The 22,136-nt window shown below is 39.3% G+C and overlaps 2 protein-coding genes across 5 annotated transcripts in view; one reads left to right on the plus strand and one right to left on the minus strand.

Moving 5' to 3' along the window:
- CCZ1 (CCZ1 vacuolar protein trafficking and biogenesis associated) overlaps positions 1-17,664 on the plus strand; it is a 31,561-nt gene extending 13,897 nt beyond the window's left edge. For both annotated transcript variants that reach the window (XM_006150181.3, XM_014588480.2), the window contains 7 exons: positions 1,541-1,602; positions 1,876-1,987; positions 7,213-7,246; positions 8,421-8,538; positions 16,037-16,195; positions 16,469-16,596; positions 17,324-17,664. In XM_006150181.3, coding sequence (XP_006150243.1) covers positions 1,541-1,602; positions 1,876-1,987; positions 7,213-7,246; positions 8,421-8,538; positions 16,037-16,195; positions 16,469-16,596; positions 17,324-17,379 — 669 coding nt within the window. In that variant the 3' untranslated portion in view covers positions 17,380-17,664. The remainder of the gene's footprint in view (positions 1-1,540; positions 1,603-1,875; positions 1,988-7,212; positions 7,247-8,420; positions 8,539-16,036; positions 16,196-16,468; positions 16,597-17,323) is intronic.
- Positions 17,665-21,088: 3,424 nt separating this feature from the next.
- Positions 21,089-22,136, minus strand: part of RSPH10B (radial spoke head 10 homolog B) — a 55,091-nt gene continuing 54,043 nt past the window's right edge. For 2 of the 3 annotated variants that reach the window (XM_006150182.3, XM_027772516.1), the window contains exon 20: positions 21,089-21,442. In XM_006150182.3, the coding sequence (XP_006150244.1) occupies positions 21,268-21,442 (175 nt within the window). In that variant the 3' untranslated portion in view covers positions 21,089-21,267. The remainder of the gene's footprint in view (positions 21,443-22,136) is intronic. The other variant, XM_027772517.1, reaches the window with a different exon arrangement.

The raw sequence follows: 22,136 nt of genomic DNA on the forward strand, positions 1-22,136 counted from the left end.
GTGGACCCGCGCCCCTTTTGTGAAAAAAACCTCAAAAAAAAAAAAAAAAAAAAAAAAAGCCTGGGATCTTTGGCATAACATTGGTTAATTCTATATAGTCTTTTCACCAAGAAACATGAGACATAATTTTGAGTAGGTGCTATACTGCATGCCTGGCTTTTCCATTCTGGTAGGTAGTTTCTCAGTTTCCTGCAGTTTAAATAATACTACAGTGTGCACCCAAAGTATTTTTTTGTGGCTTTAATTAGGTTGAAAGTGAAAAGTTTTCATAGCCCATAAAATCGTTGTTTTGGCTCAGATGCATGTGTGTACCTGCTCCCTTTATTTGTATGCTTTTTCTTTTCCTCCCACCCATCCTTCCTCCTTTTGTTTGTTCTTTAAGGCCATGATATGAAACAAAAATAAAATCTCTTTGATAAGAAATCAAAAGCTAGATTTTGAAAAGGGCCTAGTCTTGCAATTAGTTCCTTTCTAGGTAGTTTGAATGGCAACATTTCTGAAGTTCTCACTGTGTGCCAGACACTGTATGCAACCCTGAGCACATGTGCTTTATCTCACGATAGCCTGGCAACAGTCCTGAAAGTTAGGACTCCCTCTTATAGGAGAGTCTATTCATTCTCAGCCTCTTCTCAGGCTTTGTGGGGCTTCAGTGCCTTATCCAGCTAGGAAGGTGGCAGAGCTAGGACTGGATCTCAAGAGTCTGCCTGATTCTGTAGCTTATGAGCACACTCCTCAAGTGTCAGTTCAGGATGCTTTTCAACCCATAAAAGTGCCATTTCTGCAACAGAAAATTATTCAAGGGCCAGCTGGTAGCATGTGGTTAAGGCAGTTGGATCCCATATGACTGACTACACAGTTACACTCCTGGACTTGGCAACTTGAGGAACACACCAGGCATCTGTGTGTTAAAGCACTAGACTCCCACATGGCTGACCACAGTTCAAGTCCTGGATCCTATGGGGCGGGGTGTGTGTGTCCAAAATCACTAGAGAAGAATAGAGGAGAAGGGATTGTGGTGTGCCCGTCCCCCTTGGGGGGGGTGATTTCTCATTTTTCTCTTTTCTGTCTCTCTCTGGTAAGGGCACGTGCTCTATGGCAAAAACCTAAGAAAAAGAAAAAAGTTCTTTAATTATTTTTAAAACCTATCATCCATTTTTTGGCGGGTAGAATAGGAGAAATTGACACTGAAAACTAGCATGACACCAATTAGTAGGTAGAAATGCTGTTTTTTTTGTTTGCTTGTTTGAGAGGTTTTTGCTATAGGGCACATGCACCCCCCATCCCCCCAGGAGGGATGGCCACGCCGCAGTCCCATCTCCATTCTCCTCTCGAGATCTTGGGCACACACACACACGCACACACACGAACCCGGCATGAGTTTAAACCACCGGGGCCACAACTTGAACCAAGGTCTACTAACTGGGAGTCCAACAACATAGCCATTACACCAGCTGCTGGTCCCAGAATTACTATTTTTCAAAGCTTCTAAAGAAAAAAAAAAATCTAGTAAGTGATTTCTCAACATTAAATTCATTTACAGTTGGCAGGAAGAGATTCACCAATAAGGGCAGAAATGCCAGGAAATCTTCAGCACTATGGAAGGTAAGACTTTTATTTTTTGATTTACAACATTTGATTTTTTACCTTTTTAGTAAAGAGAAAATTATGATGAACAATGCTATTTTATTGGCAAGAATCAGCAAAGGAAATTCTGTTGTTTCTAACAAATTACAACTATTAATTTATCATATTCTGATTTGGTTTTCCTAATAGCTTCAGAAAAATTTTATGTATATGAAGTAGAAATGTATTATTTATATATTTCTTTTATAATTTACCTAATTGAGTTGAGTCATCTCTGTGCTTACTTTTAAGATTTCTTACTGGACCCTTGAACCTTAATGATCCAGAAGCAAAGTGCAGATTCCCCAAAATTTTTGTAAATACAGATGAAACTTATGAAGAGCTCCATTTAATTGTTTATAAGGTAACAACTGTTTTTCCCTTCAGCATTACAGATTAATACTAAATTAGATCCTTCTTGCATGTATACATAAATACGTACACAAACCTTTTAAATTTTTGTTGGAAAAGATGTTAGAAGTTCTTATTATCTTAAAACTCAAAATGGGTACTCTGCGGTAATAGTGAGTTTTATTTTCAGCTCTTTTTAAACAGTTGTGTTAATAGTGAAATGGAGGAGAAAAAACTTGTAATATTAAGAGAAAATACCTAGCTGTAGAGGAACACAGTTTTCCAAATTGAAAACACCTCTGAGCTGGCTGCTGGCATTATGGTTAAGGTGGCTGTATCCCGCATGGCCAACTGTATGACCTGGTGGCTTGAGAAATGGTACATGTTCACTTATACCCAAAGTCCCAAAAGGAGGGAGAGATGGGGGAGAAAGGATTGCAGTGTGACCATTCCGCTTGGTGGGGTGCTTTCTCACTTTCCCTCTCTCTCATTCTCTGTCTGTCTGGCATGTGCATGCACACTCTGGTAAAATTATAAAACAGAGTACATGCCTTCTGTATGTCTAGCAGAATGAAGAAGAAAGACCCACACCTACACACAACAATGGGCAATTTTTTAAAAAATAAAGAGGCCATTAAAGCTTCTGAAAGGAAAATCAGACCACCTTAAAAGAACAAAAATTAAATGCATTAGTGGTTTCATCTCCAGATCCAGGTGTTAGGTGATAGTGGACGAGAGACTTCCAAAGTTCTGAGCAACAGTGATTTTCAGTGTGGACTTTGTCACTAAGCCAAACTATTAATCACAGGTGAGACAGAAGGCATATTAAACATGAAAAGTGTCAGAAAAGAGCACCTCACCCCCATGCATCCTTTCTCAGAATGTTACATGAGGATGTACTTCAATAGAATAAGTGAGTAAACCAAGAAAGAGAAAATCTTTGAATCCACAGAACAGTAGTTTAATGCATGAGAATAGTAAAAAGAAATGTCGAGATAATAGAGCTCTTGAGGTCTGCTGGCAAACTTACCACCTAAAATTCTTCCACAGTGGCACAGAAGAGGGAAGGTTCTTAGGTTCAAGGGCTCCAGAATAAAAAGATGTTTCATTCATAAAATGGTATGCCTAAGAGATTTAAATGTGAGATGTGGTGAAAAGTGGCAAAGGGAGAATCGAGGGAAAACATACAAAAGTGACCAAACTTGGGACCAGCAGTTGGTATAATGGCCATGTCGCTGGACTCCCACCATGTAGTTGGCTGCGGTTCGAGTCCCGAACCTGGTGGCTTAAAACGTGCCGGGTGTGTGTGTGCACGTATGCCCAAGATCCTGAGAGGAGAATGGAGGAGAAGGGATTGCAGCGTGGCCATCCCCCTAGGGGATGATTTCTTGCTTTCTGTCTCTGTCTCTCTCTGTGGCAAACACACCAGAAATAAAATAGTAAAAACCTTTCAAAAAAAAAAAAAAAGGAATAAATAAAATTAAGTAATTCTTTTTTTAAAAAAAGTACATTTGTCTGGGGACCAGCAGGTGGCGTGGTGGTTAAGGCGCTGGACACTCCCACATGGCCGACCATGGTTCAAGTCCTGGACCTGGTGGCTTGCTTTCTCACTTTCTCTCTCTCTCTGTCTCTCTCTGGTCAAATTAAAATAAATGGATGAATAAATAAAATTAAATAATTATTTTTTTAAAAAAGAAGTACATTTGTCTGTCTAGCAAAAATCATTCTTCTTTGAGTCATTTTGAGGTAATGACTTTGAATTCTGAGTTCATCTGGTATGATGTGGTGTTTATTGGATTTCCATTTTTAGTCAACTTATAAACAATTTAAAATATGATAGTTGGATTATGGTCATATTAAAGAGGTTTTTTTTAATTAAACAACTTTGAGATATAATTCACATACATACAATTCACCCATTTAAAGTGTACAATTCAGTGATTTCTAGTTGGAAAGCTCAGGTGTTCCTAAGATCACCCTCACTTCTGATACCAGCTGCTAGTTCAGGGGTCCTCAAGACCATCTTTAGGTTCACTAGAAGGAGCACAGGACTCAGAAAAGCCTTTACACTCCCAGGATTTATTGTAATGAAAAAGTATAGATTAAAATCAGCCCATGTCTGAAGAGGTACATGATTTAGGGTCCAGGAGTCACCAGGTGCAAGCTTTCAATTGTCCTCTTCAGTGGAGTTATGTGGATGGCACAGCATCTATTTCTGTCATCACAGTTGTGTGGCAATGTATATAAAGTATTGCCATCCAAGGAAGCTTGTCTGAGCTTTGATGTCTAGTTTTTATTGGGATTCAACTATGTAGACATATCTGATCACTCACATGACCAACGTTATCTTCAGCCTTCCAGGGGCCAATACTGATACTGTGTGAGCTCAGAACTGTAAGAGATATTGACCTGTAGTTTTTGTGGGATGTTTTTTTCTGGTTTTGGTGTCAGAGTAATGCTAGCCTCATAACATGAATGCAGAAATATTTCCTCCTCTCCTACTTTTTCGGGAAGACTTGGGAGGGATTAGTGTTAATTCTTTAAATGTTTGGTAGAATAATAAAGCTATCTGAACCTGGACTTTCATTGTGGAAAATTTTTAAATAATTTATTTGTTTTAGGTCTATTTTGATTTTCTATTTCTTCTTGAGTCAGTTTTGGTAGTTTGTGTCTTTATAGGAATTTGTTAAGTTTTGTTTAAGTTATTCAGTTTGTTGGTATAAAGTTTTTCATAGTGGGACCAGCAGGTGACATGGTGGTTAAGGCACTGGACCCCGACATGGTTGATCACAGTTCACATCCCAGACCTGGCAGCTTGAAAATCACACCAGGCATGGATGCATATGTGCCCAAAATCCTGAGAGAAGAATGGAGAAGAAGGGATTGCAGTGTGGCTATTCCCCTGGGAGGCAATTTCTCACTTTCCCTCTCTGTCTTTCTCCAATGAGCACATATACCCTATGGGGAAAAAAAAAATTTATGGTGTTATATATGGCCTTATACTCCTGTTTCCTTCCTATGAAGTAGTAATGGTGTCTCTTTCTCATTTTATTTGAGTCTTCTTTTTTTCTTGGTCTGTAATCTAGCTGAAAATTTTAATTTTGTCGATCCTTTCAGAAAACCAACTTTTGGTTTATTTTCTCTGTTATCTTTTATTGAACTTATTTCTGTTCTAATCTTATTTCCTTTCTGTGTGGTTTAGGTTCAGTTTACTTTTTTTTTTTTTTTCAGGATCTTAAGATGGAAGGTTAGATGATTGATATGAGTTTTTATTTTTTATAATAGTATATGTGCACATAAGAGAAAGAGAGGAAGAAAACATCCTAGGCAAGACCTTGTCATGCTGCAATTTCCTTTCTCCAGCCTTCCTGCCCTTCAGGATCCTGTGTCCTGCATGCACTTAGTATGTTTCCAGGCCAACCATATGACCCAGCCATATGGCCTGTAGCCTTGCAGTGTACTGGACTACTGTTGTACCACAGTGGCTGTGCCTCTTCTTTCTTTTTTTTTTTTTTCCCCCAAAGAATTATTTTGGACCAGCAAGTGGAGTGGTGGTTAAGGGCAATGGACTCTCACATAGTCAGCTGTGGTTTGAGTCCCGGACCTGGCAGCTTGCTTTCTTACTTTTTCTGTCTGTCTGTCTATCTCTATCTCTCTCTCTGGTCAAATTAAAATAAATAAATAAAGTTAAATAAAATGATTCTTTTTCATTCTTCAGTAGTTGGTGTTGCAGACACTTGGGTTGCATGTGTCCCAAGTCAGCCACTCACCACTCAGATCCTTGTGGGAATACAGGTCATGTGGTCTGACCTTCTGAGATTTCAGACAACATTGGAGATTGGGATTTTGTATATAATTAGTTTATAATTAAGTCAAAATTATTTTATGCACAAAATATGTTGAATGGAACTGGCCTATAAGCCAGTAATTTTGCAACCTGTTTGTAGATGACAAATCATAATTATGATTTCAGTACCAAATATAGTAAATATTATTAACTTTGTGTAAAAATTAAGTTACAGCTGACAGAGATTGAGAGAAGTGAGAAGAGGTGCAGGGATAGGTGGGCATGTAATTGTCCTTATTTAAAAGGTAGCAATTCAGGATCTTATGCCCATACTGGTGGCACTTTAATGTTGCAAGCGTACCAGTGAAGAAAGGAGAATGGCTGTAAACTACAGGGAAGGAATGGGAAGCCAGATGAGGGGGTCATACCCATTGTGACTGGACTGGGAAGCCAATACTATGACTAAAGGCAACAAGTTAAACAGTGGTATAACTATGTTGTCTAAAAACCAGTTCAATGTGATTGCCCACAGGAGAGAGGTCATAGAAGGAAGTCTGTTGCTTTTCATCATAAGGTTATGTTCTGTTCAACCTCTTTTACTGCAGTACATCACTTTGATAAATTTTAATTTTAAGCATTTTTGGTCATAGTTGTTTCCCAACTTGTGATAAGCTGACTTACGATTTTTTTTTAACTTTACAATGGTGTGAAAGTGACACATTTAGTAGGAAGCATACTTCAAGTATTCATACAACCATTCTGTTTTTACTTTCAGTACAGTATTTAGCAAATTACATGAGATGTTCAACACTTTATTGTAAAATAGGCCCTGTGTTAGGTGATTTTGCCCAACTGTAGGCTCATGTAAGTGTTCTGAGTGTGTTTATGGTAGGCTGTGCTATGCTATGTTTGTTAATTTAGGTGTGTAACTGCATTTTCCACATATGATATTTTCAACTTAAAATAGATCTGTCATGACCTAACCCCATCGTAAGTCAGGGAGTGTCCATATTTTATTTGTGGTCTTGGTTGCTGTAGGTTGCTTTATTTGCTTAAATCATAACTGTAACTGTGTGTTCTAACAAAGTGAGACAAGGTAACTTCATTTTGCTAACTTTTTAAACTTATGTTAATGGAAATGATCAAAAATACACAAAAAACTAATGAATTCATCACACAGCTTATTTAAGAAAATGTTACTTTCACCTATCTCCTTACATGTTGTATTGTGTCTTGTTTGCTAGAGCATTTTAAATCAGCATATCATTTTACTCATTATTTAATATCCAGTCTGTATCCAGCTTGCTCTATTTGACTATAAAGTACCTTTTTAAAAGTTGGCTTGTTCAAATCAAAATGTAAATGAGGTCATTATTTGGTTATTATATTCTAGCATGCATTTGGTTATTGTAGTACCATTTTCTAATTGTTGGTTTGTTCTCTCTTCCCAGGCCATGAGTGCAGCTGTGTGCTTTATGATTGATGGTAGGTGCACATCTATCTGATTTCAGCCTGACTAGTTGCAGTTTTCTGCTCTGCGCTCTGTTCTGTTTTTAAATGATAAATATGTTGTCATAACTGCATAGGGGCTATAGTAAGCACTATTCCTCCTGTAGGACCTCTGCCATGGTATAGTCCCCCTTTCCCACATATCAGCAGTGACCTGATGCCTCCCTGTCTGAAATGGGGATGGCAGTAGTGCCTAGCTCAAAGGGGATCTAAGGATTAAGTCAAGTAATATTTGTAAAGTGTCAAACAGCACCTGGTCCATCAGTGCTGTGTAATGTTTATTAAATAGATATTTGATCTTAGTTTATCTTAGTCCTGTCTGAAATGGTTCCCAGGGAACTGTACCTAACGTTCCTGCCTGATGGTGATAGTTAGGCTTGGGTCTGCTATTAATGGATTCCCTTAGCTCCCTTGAATGGTGGCATGAACAAATGGGGTTCTGTGTGCTGTCTCTGCCTTTGGTACATTGCCTCTTGACTGAGCATCAGAAGACTCCAGATTTAACCATAGTGGTTAACCATTAGGAAGTCATTGAGCCTCTGTTTCCTCTCCTCTCAGTATAAAATAGAATTATTTTAACTGTAAATTGAGTGGGTGGAAAGCACTTTGAGAAAATTTACCAATTTACCACCCCTCAAAGGGAACCAGCAGTTAGCATAATGGCTATGTCGCTGGACTCCCACGTAGTCGACCGTGGTTCACGTCCCGGACCCGGTGGCTTAAAACTCACACTGGGCGCATGTGCGTGCGTGCCCAAGATCCCGAGAGGAGAATGGAGGAGAAGGGATTGCGACGTGACCATCCCCCCCGGGGGGTGATTTTTCGCTTTCTGTCTCTGTCTCTGTCTGTCTGGTGAGCGCATGCGCCCTATAGTGAAAACCTCTCCCAAAAAAATAAAAAAGACATGCTTAAATCAACTTTTCATATAAGATAGATCTTCAGTTCTTTTTCTAAAATATAACTAAGGTTGACCTTTGTGTTTCGCCTCTGTTTGAGAAGAGAGGGGTATCTTACCATTTGTTTTATTTCCTAAATTGGTAAAGTTTTCATTTGATTACTGTTGCTAAGTATTGAGTGGTAAAACAAATATTGACCTTTTTGATACAAAATATTATAATACTTAACTGTTATTTTCTAAATTACTTGTTAGCCTCTATACAGCTGACATTGGACTTTTGCCGAAGACTGGACAGCATTGTTGGGCCCCAGCTCACAGTGCTGGCATCTGACATTTGTGAGCAGTTTAACATCAACAAAAGAATATCTGGGTTTGTCCTTTGCTTCATGTTTACTTTAATGTGCTTAAGTGGTTTTGGAAAGATAAGAATGTTTTTACTTAAGAGTAGGGACAGTGGGCCAGCAGATGTTGTGGACATTAAGGCAGGTAGTATCCCACATGGCTGACTGCATGGTTGAAATCCCAGACCTAGTGCTGTGTAAAACACGCCAGGCATGTGTGCATGCATGCCCAAAAATCATGGAAGGAGAATGGAAGAAAAGGGATTGAGGCATGACTATTTCCCCTGGGGAGCACTTGCTCACATTTTTTTCTCTCTGTCCCTTTTTTCTTCCCCTTCCCTTTCTGTGTTTTTCTCTGGTGAGTATATGTACCCTATAGCAAAATTTAATAAAAAAAAAAAGAAAAAGAAAGAAAGAAAAAGAAAGGAAGAAAGAAAGAAAGAAAGAAAGAAAGAAAGAAAGAAAGAAAGAAAAGAAAAGAAAGAAAAGAAAAAAAAGAATTGGGGCGGTATTAATTAGTCTTAAGAAGAAGAATACATGGATAGGTCCTGTCCGAAATGACTCCCAGGGAACTGTACCTAGTTTTCTTGCCTGGTGATGATGATTGGGGTTGGGTCTGCTATTGATACATTCCCTCAGCTCTCCTCTGAATAGTGGCATGAATGAATCGGGTTAGGCATGCTGTCTCCATCTTTGGACTTTGGCCTTGTGAGTGTCACTTAAGCATACCCGATGAGCAGCCTAGATTTGTTATGTTTACTTTAACAGTAGTAATTGGCATGAGTTTAGCATACACTGAAAGCACTTTGCCTCTCATGTGGAAAAGTACAGGGTTAAGACTGGCTGTGATAAACCATTGGGGTATTGGTACTGATTCTGGTGGCTTAAAGGCTCTGGACTGAACGTCAGGAGACTACAAATTTAACCATCTTGTTTGTATAACACTAGAAAGTCATTGAGCCTCTATTTCTCTTCTCTCAATGGAAACTAGAATTAGTGTAACTATAAAGTGAGAGGGTGGAAAGCACTTTGGGAAATAAAAGCCCTGTTTATATGGGCTTTCTGTGTACTTGATAAGTTATTAAATGCTGTGGATTTCTATACAAACTTATATTTCTAGCAATCATCTCTAAAGAGTTCAGAAACAACCTCAAGGTGAAAGTACTCTTGTATGCCTGTGTAGATTGTTGCTGTTACCAGCTTACTTAGTATTAGAAAAGGTAAGACTGAGAAATGAAAATGCCTAACTTGCATTTTGAGAGTGTTGGTTATTTTTTTAATTTTTTGACCATAAAATCGCCAGATTTTCTTTCTTGAAAGGAGTCATATGTGAGTTAAATTTGTTTTGGATCATGCAACATATAGGTTAAGTGTGCCTTATCTGAAACTCTTAAGACCAGAAGTTTTTTTAGATATTCTTGGATTTGGGGCTACTTGCACATATATAATACATATCTTGGGGATGGGACCCAAGTCTGAACATGAAATTCATTTATGTTTTGTGTATACCTTATAGACCTTACCTGAAGGTAATTTAACAGAAATTTTTTGGTGGAAGAGGTTTTTGCTATAAGGCATGTGCATTCGCCAGAAAGACGGAGAAAGACAGACAGAAAGTGAGAAATCACCCCCCAGGGGAGATGGCCACGCCACAGTCCCTTCTCCTCCATTCTCCTCTCGGGATCTTGGGCATGCATGTACACATGCCCGGTGTGAGTTTTAAGCCACCAGGTCCGGGACGTGAACTGCGGTCGACTACACGGGAGTCCAGCGACGTTGCCATTACGCCAACTGCTGGTCCTGAATTTAATAGAAATTTTTGTATTGCACTGTTTGACTACAGCCTTATCACATGTGATCAGGGGCGGAACTTTCTACTTGTGGCATCATGTTGGTGCTCAAAAAGTTATAGATGTTGGAGGATTTGGGATTTCAGATTTCCTGATTAGGAATGCTCAACCTGTAGATGGAGTGTTTTGTAGTTACTTCCATTCCCAAAACTCTTGGAAAATTATTGTGCATATTAATTGTTTTCCCTGTCCTTTGTAGATATAACTTAGTAACAAATATCCAGAGGTAAAACTTGGTGTCAAGAACCTTTTATTTTAAAATAAAGTTAACTTGCCTTGGGATTGTACTAAAGGGGAGGGCCTTGGATATTAGTTACCCTGTTGTTGGAAAGCAGTTTCTCTCTCACATTTTGATATGAAAATTGTACAGTGAATACATATATACTTACCAGTTAGACTTTGCAATTAACATTTTTCTCTAGGTGTGTTTTCTCATATCTGTGTATATCTAAAGGATAGGGTTTGTTTTGTTTTGTTTTGTTTTACTGGTACAAGAACCGATATATGGTATAACTAGCATCCTGAAAAATAGGATACCTGGAAAACTTGATGGTAAAATAAACTTGACACCGTTTAGGGAAACATTCATGAGCAGGAATTCTAGGAATGTCATCATTGTTACCTTTTAAAGTTGACCTTAGGGCCAGCAGGTGGTATGGTGGTTAAGGAGCTGAAAGCTTAAAACTCATGCCAGGTGTGTGTGTGTGCACGTGTGTGCTCAAAAGCCCAAGAGGAGAATAGAGGAAAAGGGATCCCCCATGGAGATTGATTTCTCACTCAGTCTCAGGAGAGTATATGTGCTTTATGGCAAAAATACTAAATATAATGTATTTTATATGTTTATATAAGTATGTCTTATATATTTATATTTTAATATTTGTATATATAAATATATCAAAGTTTTATAAATCATTTGATTTCTATCTATACTTGTGCATATATATACACACACATATGTATGTACACATGGTGTTTTTTTACACTTTTTAAATATAATGATATAATAGAGTTTTTTTAAAGTATGGCATGAACATCACTTTATTTTTTTTTTAAGAATCATTTCATTTTATTTGTTATTATTATTTATTTGACTAGTGAGAGAGAGAAAGGGAAATTGAGAAATCAAGGCGCCAAGTGTGGGACTCGAACTGCAGTTGGCCATGTGGGAGTCCAGTGCCCCAACCACCATCCACCTGCTGTGCCCATGAACAACAAATATGATCTCCTAATTTTAATGGCTTTATGGTATTTAACTGGATAGGTCTATGTAATCGTTTTCCCATTTAATGGACAGGTTAGGTATGGCAATCCATTCTTAGTATTATAAACAGCTGTGTAGTAAACCATCTGGTACATATTATCCCCTGAAAATACATTTCTAGAATTGAGTTCAGGGACAAAGGGAATGTGCGTTTAAAATGTGGATGGCTGGTACCCTCATTTCTCACAGGGTGGTGCCATTTTATACTCCCACCAGCACCTTTGCCCAGCACCTATTTTCCATATGCTGCATTTTTTTTTTAAAGAGACATTGCTATAGGGCACATGTGCTGGCTGGAGAGACAGAGACAGAAAGCAAGAAATCACCGCCTGTAGTGATGGCTGCACTGTAATCTCTTCTTCATTCTCCTCTTGAGATTTTGGGCACACACTCACACATGCCCAGTGTGAGTTTTAATTTGGGGGACTTGAACTTCAGTTGAGTACGTGGGAGTCCCGCGATGTAACCATTATGCCATCTGCTGGTCCCACTGAATTGTTTTTTTTGGGGGGGGGGGTTGCAAGAGGGCATGTGTGCTTGCCAGAAAGACAGGGAGAGACAGAAAAGAAATCGCCCCCCCGGGGGGATGGCTACCCCGCAATCCTTTCTCCATCTCCTCTCAGGATCTTGGGCACACATGCACACACACCCAGCATGAGTTTAAGCCACTGGGTCCGGGATTCGAACCGCAGTCAACTACATGGGAGTCCAGTGACATAGCCATTACGCCAACTGCTGGTCCCCCGCTACATATTTTGATAGTCTGACAGATGACACTAAGGTTGGGCATTTCTTTCTTCGCATTTCTGTTTTCTGTGAATTGTCTGCTCTTGTCTGTTTACACTGAAGTGTTTTATGTTTCTTTTTTTACATCAGTACCCTTTGTGTAATACCCTTTAAGTCATTGCATATATTTTTTTCTTTTACTTTGATATATATATATATATTTACAATATATAAGCTTGGGGTTTATATAGAGTGAATTTTATTAATCATTTCTTTTGGATTCCCATATTTGGTGATGTTATATTTGAGACACTCTACCCTAATATAGAAATATCTCATTTTTATTTCCGATACCTTTTTGTTTTTTCTTGGCATCTGAGGACTTTATTTCTTCCATGAGAGAGACAGAGAAAGAAAGAGAGGTAGACACCCCTAATAGGGTCCCCATGCTGTTATCCACTCCCAGTGTCAGCTGGCCTGGTCATGGGCATGCGTATATGCATCCAGCATGCATGGGGGGGTCTTCAGACATGAACCCAGGCCCTTTCCCATGTGGGTTCAGGTGCATTACTGTTGCACCACCACCTGGCCCAATAGTTTTATTTGTGTATACTTAAGTCTTTAATTTACTTAGTTTTTGTTTGTTTAACCCCTTGCTAGAGGGTATGTGCACTCAGCAAGGAGAGATGGGTACAAGTAGAGAGTGAGAAAGCAAGCCCCCATGAGGAATGGTCACACTGCAATTCCTCTTCCTTCATTTCTCCATCAAGGATTTTGGGCACTCAGACACATGTGTTCAAATGTTTCTGAAGCCACCAGGTCTGGGACTGAATCGCACAATAGGCCATATGAAATTCAGCAGCCTTAACCACCATGCCACTGGCTGGTCCTCACCTGTAATTTTTAAGGGCTTGAGGAAGGAAGGGTTCTAACTTTAAAAAAAGAAAAAGAAAAAAACTCCCAAATCAGTAGTTTTATGAATTTGAGACGTTAGTTCCTATTTCTTTCACATATCCCTATTCATAACCTAATTTTTTTTTTTTTTAGAGAGAGAGATTTTCACTATAGGGTGCATGTGTTCACTGGAGAGATAGAGATAGAAAGCGAGAATTCACCCCCCATGCGGAATGGCCATGCCGTAATCCTTTCTCCATTCTTCTCTAGGGATTTTGGGCCTGCGCACACATGCACCAGGTGTGAGTTTCAAGCCACTGGGTCTGGGACTCGAACTGTGGTCAGTCACATGGGAGTCCAGTGTTTTAACCACGACACCACCTGCCGTCCCCTCATGACCTCTCTTGATACCTACCAGTCATAGTTACTTGGGTTTCTAGCCTATATAGTAAAAGGAAAAGGTAAAAAGATGTGAAGACAAAAAGGTGCTCATTACAGTACATACATCTACTGGTCCCCATATGCTCTTTTTTTAAAAAGACAAGAAATTGTATGATTTTGTGTTTGAAAAAATACTGTATTGTATAAAAGGAGTAACTATTGGCTCTTTGGAAAAGATGCAGGTAAATGTAGTTGTTGCTAATTAAAAACCAACATGTTAGATCTTAATTTTGATAACTAATAAATGTTGTAGAATGAAGATTATCCTTGCCATTTTGTTGTTTAGTTTTGCTTTAGAGTGCTTGTGTTTGCTGGAGAGGGGGAGAGAGAGAGAGGGAGTGAGTGTGGTATCACTCCCCAGCAGAGATGGCCACACCAGAATTCCTACTCCATTCTCCTCTCATGATTTTGTGCATGCACATACACACACCTGGCATGTTTTTAAAGCCACCAGGTCTAGAACTCAAACCATGCAGCTGGCCATGTGGGTGGGATCCAGCCACCCTTAACCACCATGCCACTGAATAACCTTATCTTGCTATTTTGAATGTGAACAGGTCTCTCTCTTAACAGTACTTTGCAAATAGCCATTTTTCTGTATCTGTTTTTATATTTTGCTTCATGAAAAGTGGAATAGTAAGAGTCCACATTTGTTTACCCAAGTTTTAACTATGTAAATAGCATTTCTAATGTGAATTCCAATGTGGGGGAGTGCAAAAGAAGAGTATTTGGGAACCAGCAGTTAGCATAATGGCTATGTCGCTGGACTCCCACGTAGTCGACCGCGGTTCACGTCCCGGACCCGGTGACTTAAAACTCATGCCGGGCGTGTGTGCGTGCGTGCCCAAGATCCTGAGAGGAGAATGGAGAAGGGATTGCGGCGTGACCATCCCCCCTGGGGGGTGATTTCTCGCTTTCTGTCTCTATGTCTCTCTCTGTCTGTCTGGCGAGCGCATGCGCCCTATAGTGAAAAACCTCTCCAAAAAAAACAAGAGTATTTAACTTAATATAAATGAAAAGGGGAACACCATAGAGGAGTTTTTGGGGCTAGACAAAACAAATTCAAGCCCAACTTAAGTTACTTGTCTACCAAGACAACTAAATTTACAACTCTTTCCAGTCATGTTTTTAAATTTTCATTTTTTTCCACGTAGTTTTTCTTGTAATTATACTTTTCTAGTTTTAGGAAAGTACTGAAAACAAATTGTTTTGTAAAAAATTTATTTTTATTTTTCTGGAAACTAAATCACCCACATTCTTTCTCTGCCTAGATGTAAAGTATTACAGTAGTAACCCTCTTATCCAGAGGTCGGATTTCCGGCACCCTCAGCCCGCCAGAACATGGCTGCTAACCCTGAAGTAAGCAGAGAAGGCTCTGAGCCTCCAGAGGCAGGGCTGTGTTCAGACTCTCCCCAGACCCCAGTATGTGAAATAAGGAATTAAGAAAGGGGAGGGGAGGGAGGCAGGGTGCCTGTGAGCTGGGGAGCCCTGCTGTTGTGGTGGTTCCCTGAGAAGGCCGCAGACTCTGCCCTGGGAGGCAGTGTAGTAGCTTTTCCCAGTCAGTTAAGAAATAAACTCGTACATCCCAGATTAAATGTTTATTATACTACAGCAGAAAAGGCTAATATATTCTAGAATGATTTCCACAAAGATACTACAATGCTTTTTACTTACAGTAGTAAGCTTCAATCACATGGCAGGTTAACTTACATGGAGCCACCTCCTTCATTCCTAGCACTCAGGGATAAATAAGATATTAATTCCCTAAATCAGGGGTCAGCAAACTTTCTGTAAGGGACTGAATAGTAATATCTTGGGCTTCATGGGCTGTTTATGTTGCAACGACTCTACTGTCATTTTAGTGTGAAAGCAATCTAGAGAACACAAACATGAGTGTGTCAGTGTTCCAGAAATCCTCAGTCAGAAAAACACAGCCAGATTTGGCCCTGGGGCCATAGTTTGCTGATCATTCCACTAGAAGATAAGTGGCCTATATTGATATTATTAGAATTATTTTCAAAGTCAATAATCCAGTGACCGCCATTGATGAAACACTTATAGTGAGAAAATCATGTCATTCTGGTTAAAATGTTTTTGGTGTTTAAAAAATAAATTTAAGCTCTCTGGAAAATTCCATTCCATGAGTTATTGAATACCTCATTTCTCCATGGACATCAAATAACTTACTACTGATTGAAGAGCCTGTTACATGTTAACTGAGATTCTTGATTTGAGGCCCAGTCTTTGAAAATACAAAGTGTTCGTCACACATTTTAAGTGTTAATAATGATGTAGTATATAGTTGAGATAATTACTCTTTCAAAATGTTACCATCTTAATGACATGTCTTTACAGGTCTGAAAAAGAACCCCAGTTTAAGTTTATCTACTTCAACCATATGAATTTAGCAGAGAAAAGTACAATTCACATGAGGAAAACACCCAGTGTGTCACTTACATCTGTTCATCCAGATTTAATGAAGATTCTAGGTGACATCAACAGTGATTTTACTAGGTAATTCTAACAACTTCTTAAATTAGGTGTCCTCTTTATAATAAGAAAAGAAGCCTTTAAAACCTAGCAACCCAGACCCTCTGCTTCCTTGAGTTTGACTATCTTCATGGGCACCAGTTCCAGACTGATCTGCAAACAGGGAAGTTGTGGTCACTCTCCAGGTGACTCCCTTAGCTTTTGAAATGTCTGCTGAGTTTGTGTTCTTGTTTTGGAATGTTTTTCATAGTCTAATTTATAATACATTTATTGCATTTTGAAACTCTTGTCTTACAGAGTGGATGAAGATGAAGAAATCATTGTGAAAGCAATGAGTGATTACTGGGTTGTTGGAAAAAAGTCTGATCAGCGGGAGCTATATGTTATTTTGAATCAAAAAAATGCAAACCTGATTGAAGTAAATGGTAAATAGGATTTGGCATTTGAGCAGAATTTGAGTGCTACTGATATTTTAAAACTGTCTTTTCTGTGTATAAAGAAACATGGTAAATATGTCACAACTGTTGAGGTTTTAAGCAAATGCCTTTAGTGCTGGTTTAGAAAAATCAGCATTTGATCCATTTTATGTTTTCCTATATGTGTGGCATAGTTCAGAAAAGCAGGTGACAGACTTAACCATGGGAAATTTGACAAGGACCAAAGGAAAGTTATTTACTATAATATGAAAAGAAACCTATTGTTTTACATAGATAATGTGCCTTTTTATATTCTGTGATTTAAAACACAGCTTCTTTTAAAATAATTATTTTATTTAACTTTATTTATGTATGTATGTACTTATTTTAATTTGACCAGAGAGGGACAGAGTAAGGAGGGGGTGATGAGAAAGCAGACTGCCAGGTTCGGGACTCGAACTGTGGTCGGCCACTTGGGATTTCAGCACCCTTAACCACCACACCACCTGCTGGCCCCTAAGACACAGCTTTTATATAAAGAGCTGCCAGGTTCATATGGCAGTTTACAACTGTCTCTGCCATGCTTTAGCAGAATAGTAGTGCAGAGATTTTCTTTCACCAGCGTTCCCCCAACCCCCAGAAGAATTTAAGGTACAAATAAATATGTATCATATAATCTTTGAAGTAAGAACCTTGATTCCTCACTTACTATTTTCTGTTCTTGTTCTTTTTGCAGAAGAGGTAAAGAAACTTTGTGCAACACAGTTCAATAACATATTCTTTTTGGATTGACTGGTAATGGCTCACTGACAACATCTTTACAAAAACTCAGTATTTTGTTTACCATTGCAAGTTATGGTCATATTATTGACTGGATTAATGACAATAGTAAAGCAATACTTGCTTTGAAGAATCAAATTTCTACTTGATCTGATGATCCCCTGAGGTTTTTAGATTTTAAATATTTATGTGGAATTAATTAAAAGTAGTCAGCTATATCTCTATCATTCCATTCTTTTGACATTATGTGAATATTTTACTGGAAATAAGACTAATAAATTGTTAAAGTTTTTAAAATGCTGTTTTTGCAGTGACTCTGTCCTCTTTGTTGCTTGTTTGTGGACTTCACCAGCAGTGGCTCATGCCCTGGGGATTTTAGAACTCATGGTCAGTTTTCTAGGGTTTCTCAGAGTTAAGGTTCCTTCTCTGGTCATGAAACCTGAAGCAGTAAATAGTAAGGCATTTGCCCGAAATAATGCTAGATTTTTTATCTTAAGTTCTACTATGAGTTTTACACTTTATCTAATATAAAGAATTTAATGATAAAATGCCACAGTGTGATCAAAACAAAAAGCTTTCATTTATCATGTGGATACTCCCTAGGAGCCACACTTTTTTGTGCCTCTTTGCAGTTGAAGTTTGCCTGAATTTTTACTTAACCTAAGTTTTTGTGGTCTAGACATCCTAGGGTGTGGGTAAAAACAAGCCAAGTAAGTAAAGTAGGAAGAAGCAGTATTTCCTCAGTCCTAAAACATGCTCTCTGTGGTCCCCTTCCCCTCACCTGTGGGCCTGCTACCTTAAAGAGGAGCGAGGAAATGGCTGTGTCAATCTGTAATGTTTCCATTTTCACTCAGTTCGGGTAGTTCACAGTTGCCCTGATGATTTCCTCAGGAGGATCACAGTGTGTGGTTTCTAGTCCAGGTGGCTCTGTGTGTGGGGGTTCACTCTGGCCGATTGCATGGCCTTAGAGCATGGACTGTGGTCAGTAGTTTTCTTGGTATGTATTCTGTGTTGCTTTCTGGTTTGTAACTCTATGTATTCAAAACATTTTAGTTTAGTTGCTTAAATTATCCATACTCTTGCCAACTCTTGTCTTCCTTTTTGGTTTCTTCCATCATAATTGTGGTTTTCTGCCAGAGACCTGCTCCAGCTGGGGTGGGTTGAGACTCGACGGAAGGCAATGCAAGCGAGAAGAAATTAGGCAGAAACCTCAATGCTCTTTAGCATGTTCTCAGCCGACTACAGTCAGAGCAAGCTCAAGACTGCAGCGTCTTTGGCTAGGTGACATACATATTTATTGAGGGATGTTTACAGGAGTAGGAGGAGTGAGGGAGAGTAAAAGATTTTACTGTAAAAATAGGGTATTCAAAACATGGGAATAACAATCATAAAACATGATGTCTGTTCTGTTTGATCAGGTATAAACAGTCACAGTCCTCTGGGCTAGAGAGTCCATTTGTCTGGCATATTTTCTTAGACCTTGATTACCAGGTAGAGTCTTTTGGGTGAGGGGGTTTTCAGCAAGCTTGATAGCTTCAGCCCCAGGCTGGAGGCCTAAATAGAAATCTTATTTGGTTAAGTAAAGACACGGTTAATAAATACTAAAATGGAATATCTATATTATCTCTGGGGTAATCTATAGCTAAGAGGGTGAGTGCCTAATGTCCATATGGGAAAGGAATGTGGTCTTGTGGGCAGCTTAAGGATTGTTCTAAAGGTTATCATGTATGTGTGACTCTGAGAGGGACTTCAGCATTCTTGTTATTTTCCAGGCAGGTGGGGTGAATCTCATGAAATAATTCCCATTCGTCACCACCTTAGGGATCCACATTCTTTTAGGATTATTAGTTGGTTTTACTGTAAAAGTTACAGTAAGGTTGGGGGTGTTATTTTACCCTTATGGGGTACCGTGACAGCAGTAGAGCCCATGGCAGAGAGATTGAAAGCAAAAACAGCACAAACCAGTACAGTACAACAAACACAGTTGAAAGCTTGAGCTCGTAACTGTAGCATTGCCTGCAGCTCTTCTCACCCAAGCCCTGCTTAGATGTGAGAGGCAGCTCTTTAGGCTCTGCCTGTGTTGGCTCCATGGCCTCCGCCAGTTTTCTTCCCTGGAATTCTGTTTTGGCAAGGCTAAAGTGTAGATTTATATGAGTAACGTCTCTTTGTGTTTGCTAGTTCTTTTATCATCTTTATTTTTACTCGTTAGGCAGGTTTTTAAATTATTATTCTATCTGTTCTTAATATCCCTTGCTGTTCTAGTCATCTTACTGAGAGTTGCCTGGTTCTTTTTTTTTTTTTTTTTTTTTAAGTTTTTGTTGTAGGGTACATGTGCTCATGAGAGAGAAAGTGAGAAATCACCCCACAGAGGGAATTGCCATGCCACAGTCCCTTATCCTTATCCTCCATTCTCTTTTTTTTTTTTAAAGTCTGATGTTTATTGCTGTTTTTGATTTTTAACTGAAAGGGATATAGAGAAGTCAGCAATCTCCCAGGTGTGGAGAGCCAAGATTAAGAACAGGATCATAGCTTATGTGAGAGACAAGAAAGGGGAAAAGCAAGAGAAGAAAAAGAGCAAACGGGGCTAACAAAACCAAAGGAACGAGAATGGAAAGGCAAGAACTACGGGAGGGGCAACGCTATTGTGTGTGTGTGTGTGTGTGCGTGTGTGTGTGTGTGTTTGTTCTGAAAAAATTTTTTTTATTATTTTACCTGAGCATCATCATAACATACTAAATGTGGTTCCCCATCTAGAATAAACTGCATAGTGGCTTAATCATGCATGTTATCCATAATATTCCATTTCTAATTTCATATATATATATGTTTTTTACCCCATGTCTGACCCTCTGCCCTATTCCACTCTCTTTCCTCCATTCTCCTCTTAGGATTTTGGGCACCCATGCACAGATGCCTGGAGTGATTTTCAAGCTGCCAGGTCCAGGGCTCAAACTGTGGTCAGCCACGTGGGAGTCCAGCATCTTAACCACCCACCATGCCAACTGCTGGCCCTTTTTGCATATCTTTCATTTTCATCCATCCCGTGTGGTTTTGTTTCTCTCATAAAGAATAACACTGGTGGAGTATTTTTAAATCTAATTATCTGTGTCCCCCACCACCACCACCACCACCTCCCGGGCAGAGGGGAGAATTAGCTTAATCTATTTACATTGGTAGTTACTAGTATACTTGCACTTTTCCCCACCATCTTTTGTGTTTTTGTGTACCATCATTTTCCTTTATTGTTTTCCTTTTGCCCAGATTTAAAATGGATTGATGATTTCATTTATTCCTGCATTGGCAGCTTTAGACTGTATTTTTATTCTTTTGGTTACCCTTTCAAGTTTTTAAAATTTAATATTACCCTTAAGCTTTAACTCAAATTATTAACCATAAGATTATCCCCAAACACCAAAAGTCCTCACCTAACCACCCATTGAGAGTTGTTTGGCGTATTTTAACAGTTGGGGCATTTGTGGGCAAGGACCAAGGAGGAGGTCCTATAAGAGGTGGTGTGTGAAGAACATAGGGTGGTTACCAGGGGCAAAGAAGGCATTGAGGGGGAGAGGGCTGAAGAAATATTCACATAACTTCATCTACCCCTCACTGTCATCTGATCATGTTACTAAATTCTGAACTTAATCACCAGTACTGTACTTTGACTTTTTAAAATATATATTTAATACACATTTGCTTAATATGCATATGTGTATATATTAATTTCACTCAGTTTTTAAAATTTGGGCATTTCAGTGATCTAACCACATAGCAGACCTCAAACACACTTGGGCTAAAGTAGGAGTATTTCAAAAACAATGAAATAACATTGTTTGGGATGTTTATTACTGTATTTACAGTTCTAAGGTATTTTACATTTGCATGTTCTTGTCACCAAGTAGTCTATTTTTTCTTTTTCTTGCTTGTGACGGTCTTGCTGAACTGAGATGTGGCCGTATCCTCTTTGGGGGGGCTCGGGGTGACATGAGAGGACGGAGCATCCACCGGCTCCTTGATCACAGTGATGTCAATGTCATAGTCTTGTCTTTTGGCCTCTTCCTCTCTCAAGATATTCAGCCTAAAAGCAAACATGAGAAGGCAGCTTTTTCTCTTTGAAATTTCAAAACCAGTTTTTATACTGTATGTCGTGTAAAGTAGTCCATACCTATATTTTGACAGGTGTTGAATATGTACACCAGGTGTAAATTGTCATCTAGCTGCCTGTCATATATGATGCCATATCTAGATAGTCCAAAACAAAATGTTCATACATGGAGCTGGCTTAGTGGCCTGGTGATTAAGGGAACTGGGCCCCACATGGCTAGCCACACTGTTTAAAACCTGACCCCAGTTGCCTGAAAAACATGCATGCCCAAAATAGAAAAATGGAGAAGAGACTGTGATGTGACTGCCCCGTTGAGGGTGCTTTCTCCCTCTCCTTTTGTCTCTGGTAAGCACACATGCCCTCTGACAAAAATTTTTAATTTTTTTCATGTATCAAAAGTGATTGTGGGAACCAGCAGTTAGCGTAATGGCTATGTCGCTGGACTCCCATGTAGTCGACCGCGGTTCGTGTCTCGGACCCGGTGGCTTAAAACTCACGCCGGGCGCGTGTGCGTGCGTGCCCAAGATCCCGAGAGGAGAATGGAGGAGAAGGGATTGCGGCGTGACCATCCCCCCTGGGGGGTGATTTCTCGCTTTCTGCCTCTATGTCTCTCTCTGTCTGTCTGGCGAGCGCACGCGCCCTACAGTGAAAATCTCTCCAAAAAAAA

The sequence above is a fragment of the Tupaia chinensis genome, unplaced genomic scaffold, assembly GCF_000334495.1.
Source record: "Tupaia chinensis unplaced genomic scaffold, TupChi_1.0 Scaffold000279_1, whole genome shotgun sequence".
NCBI classification, from domain to species: domain Eukaryota; kingdom Metazoa; phylum Chordata; class Mammalia; order Scandentia; family Tupaiidae; genus Tupaia; species Tupaia belangeri.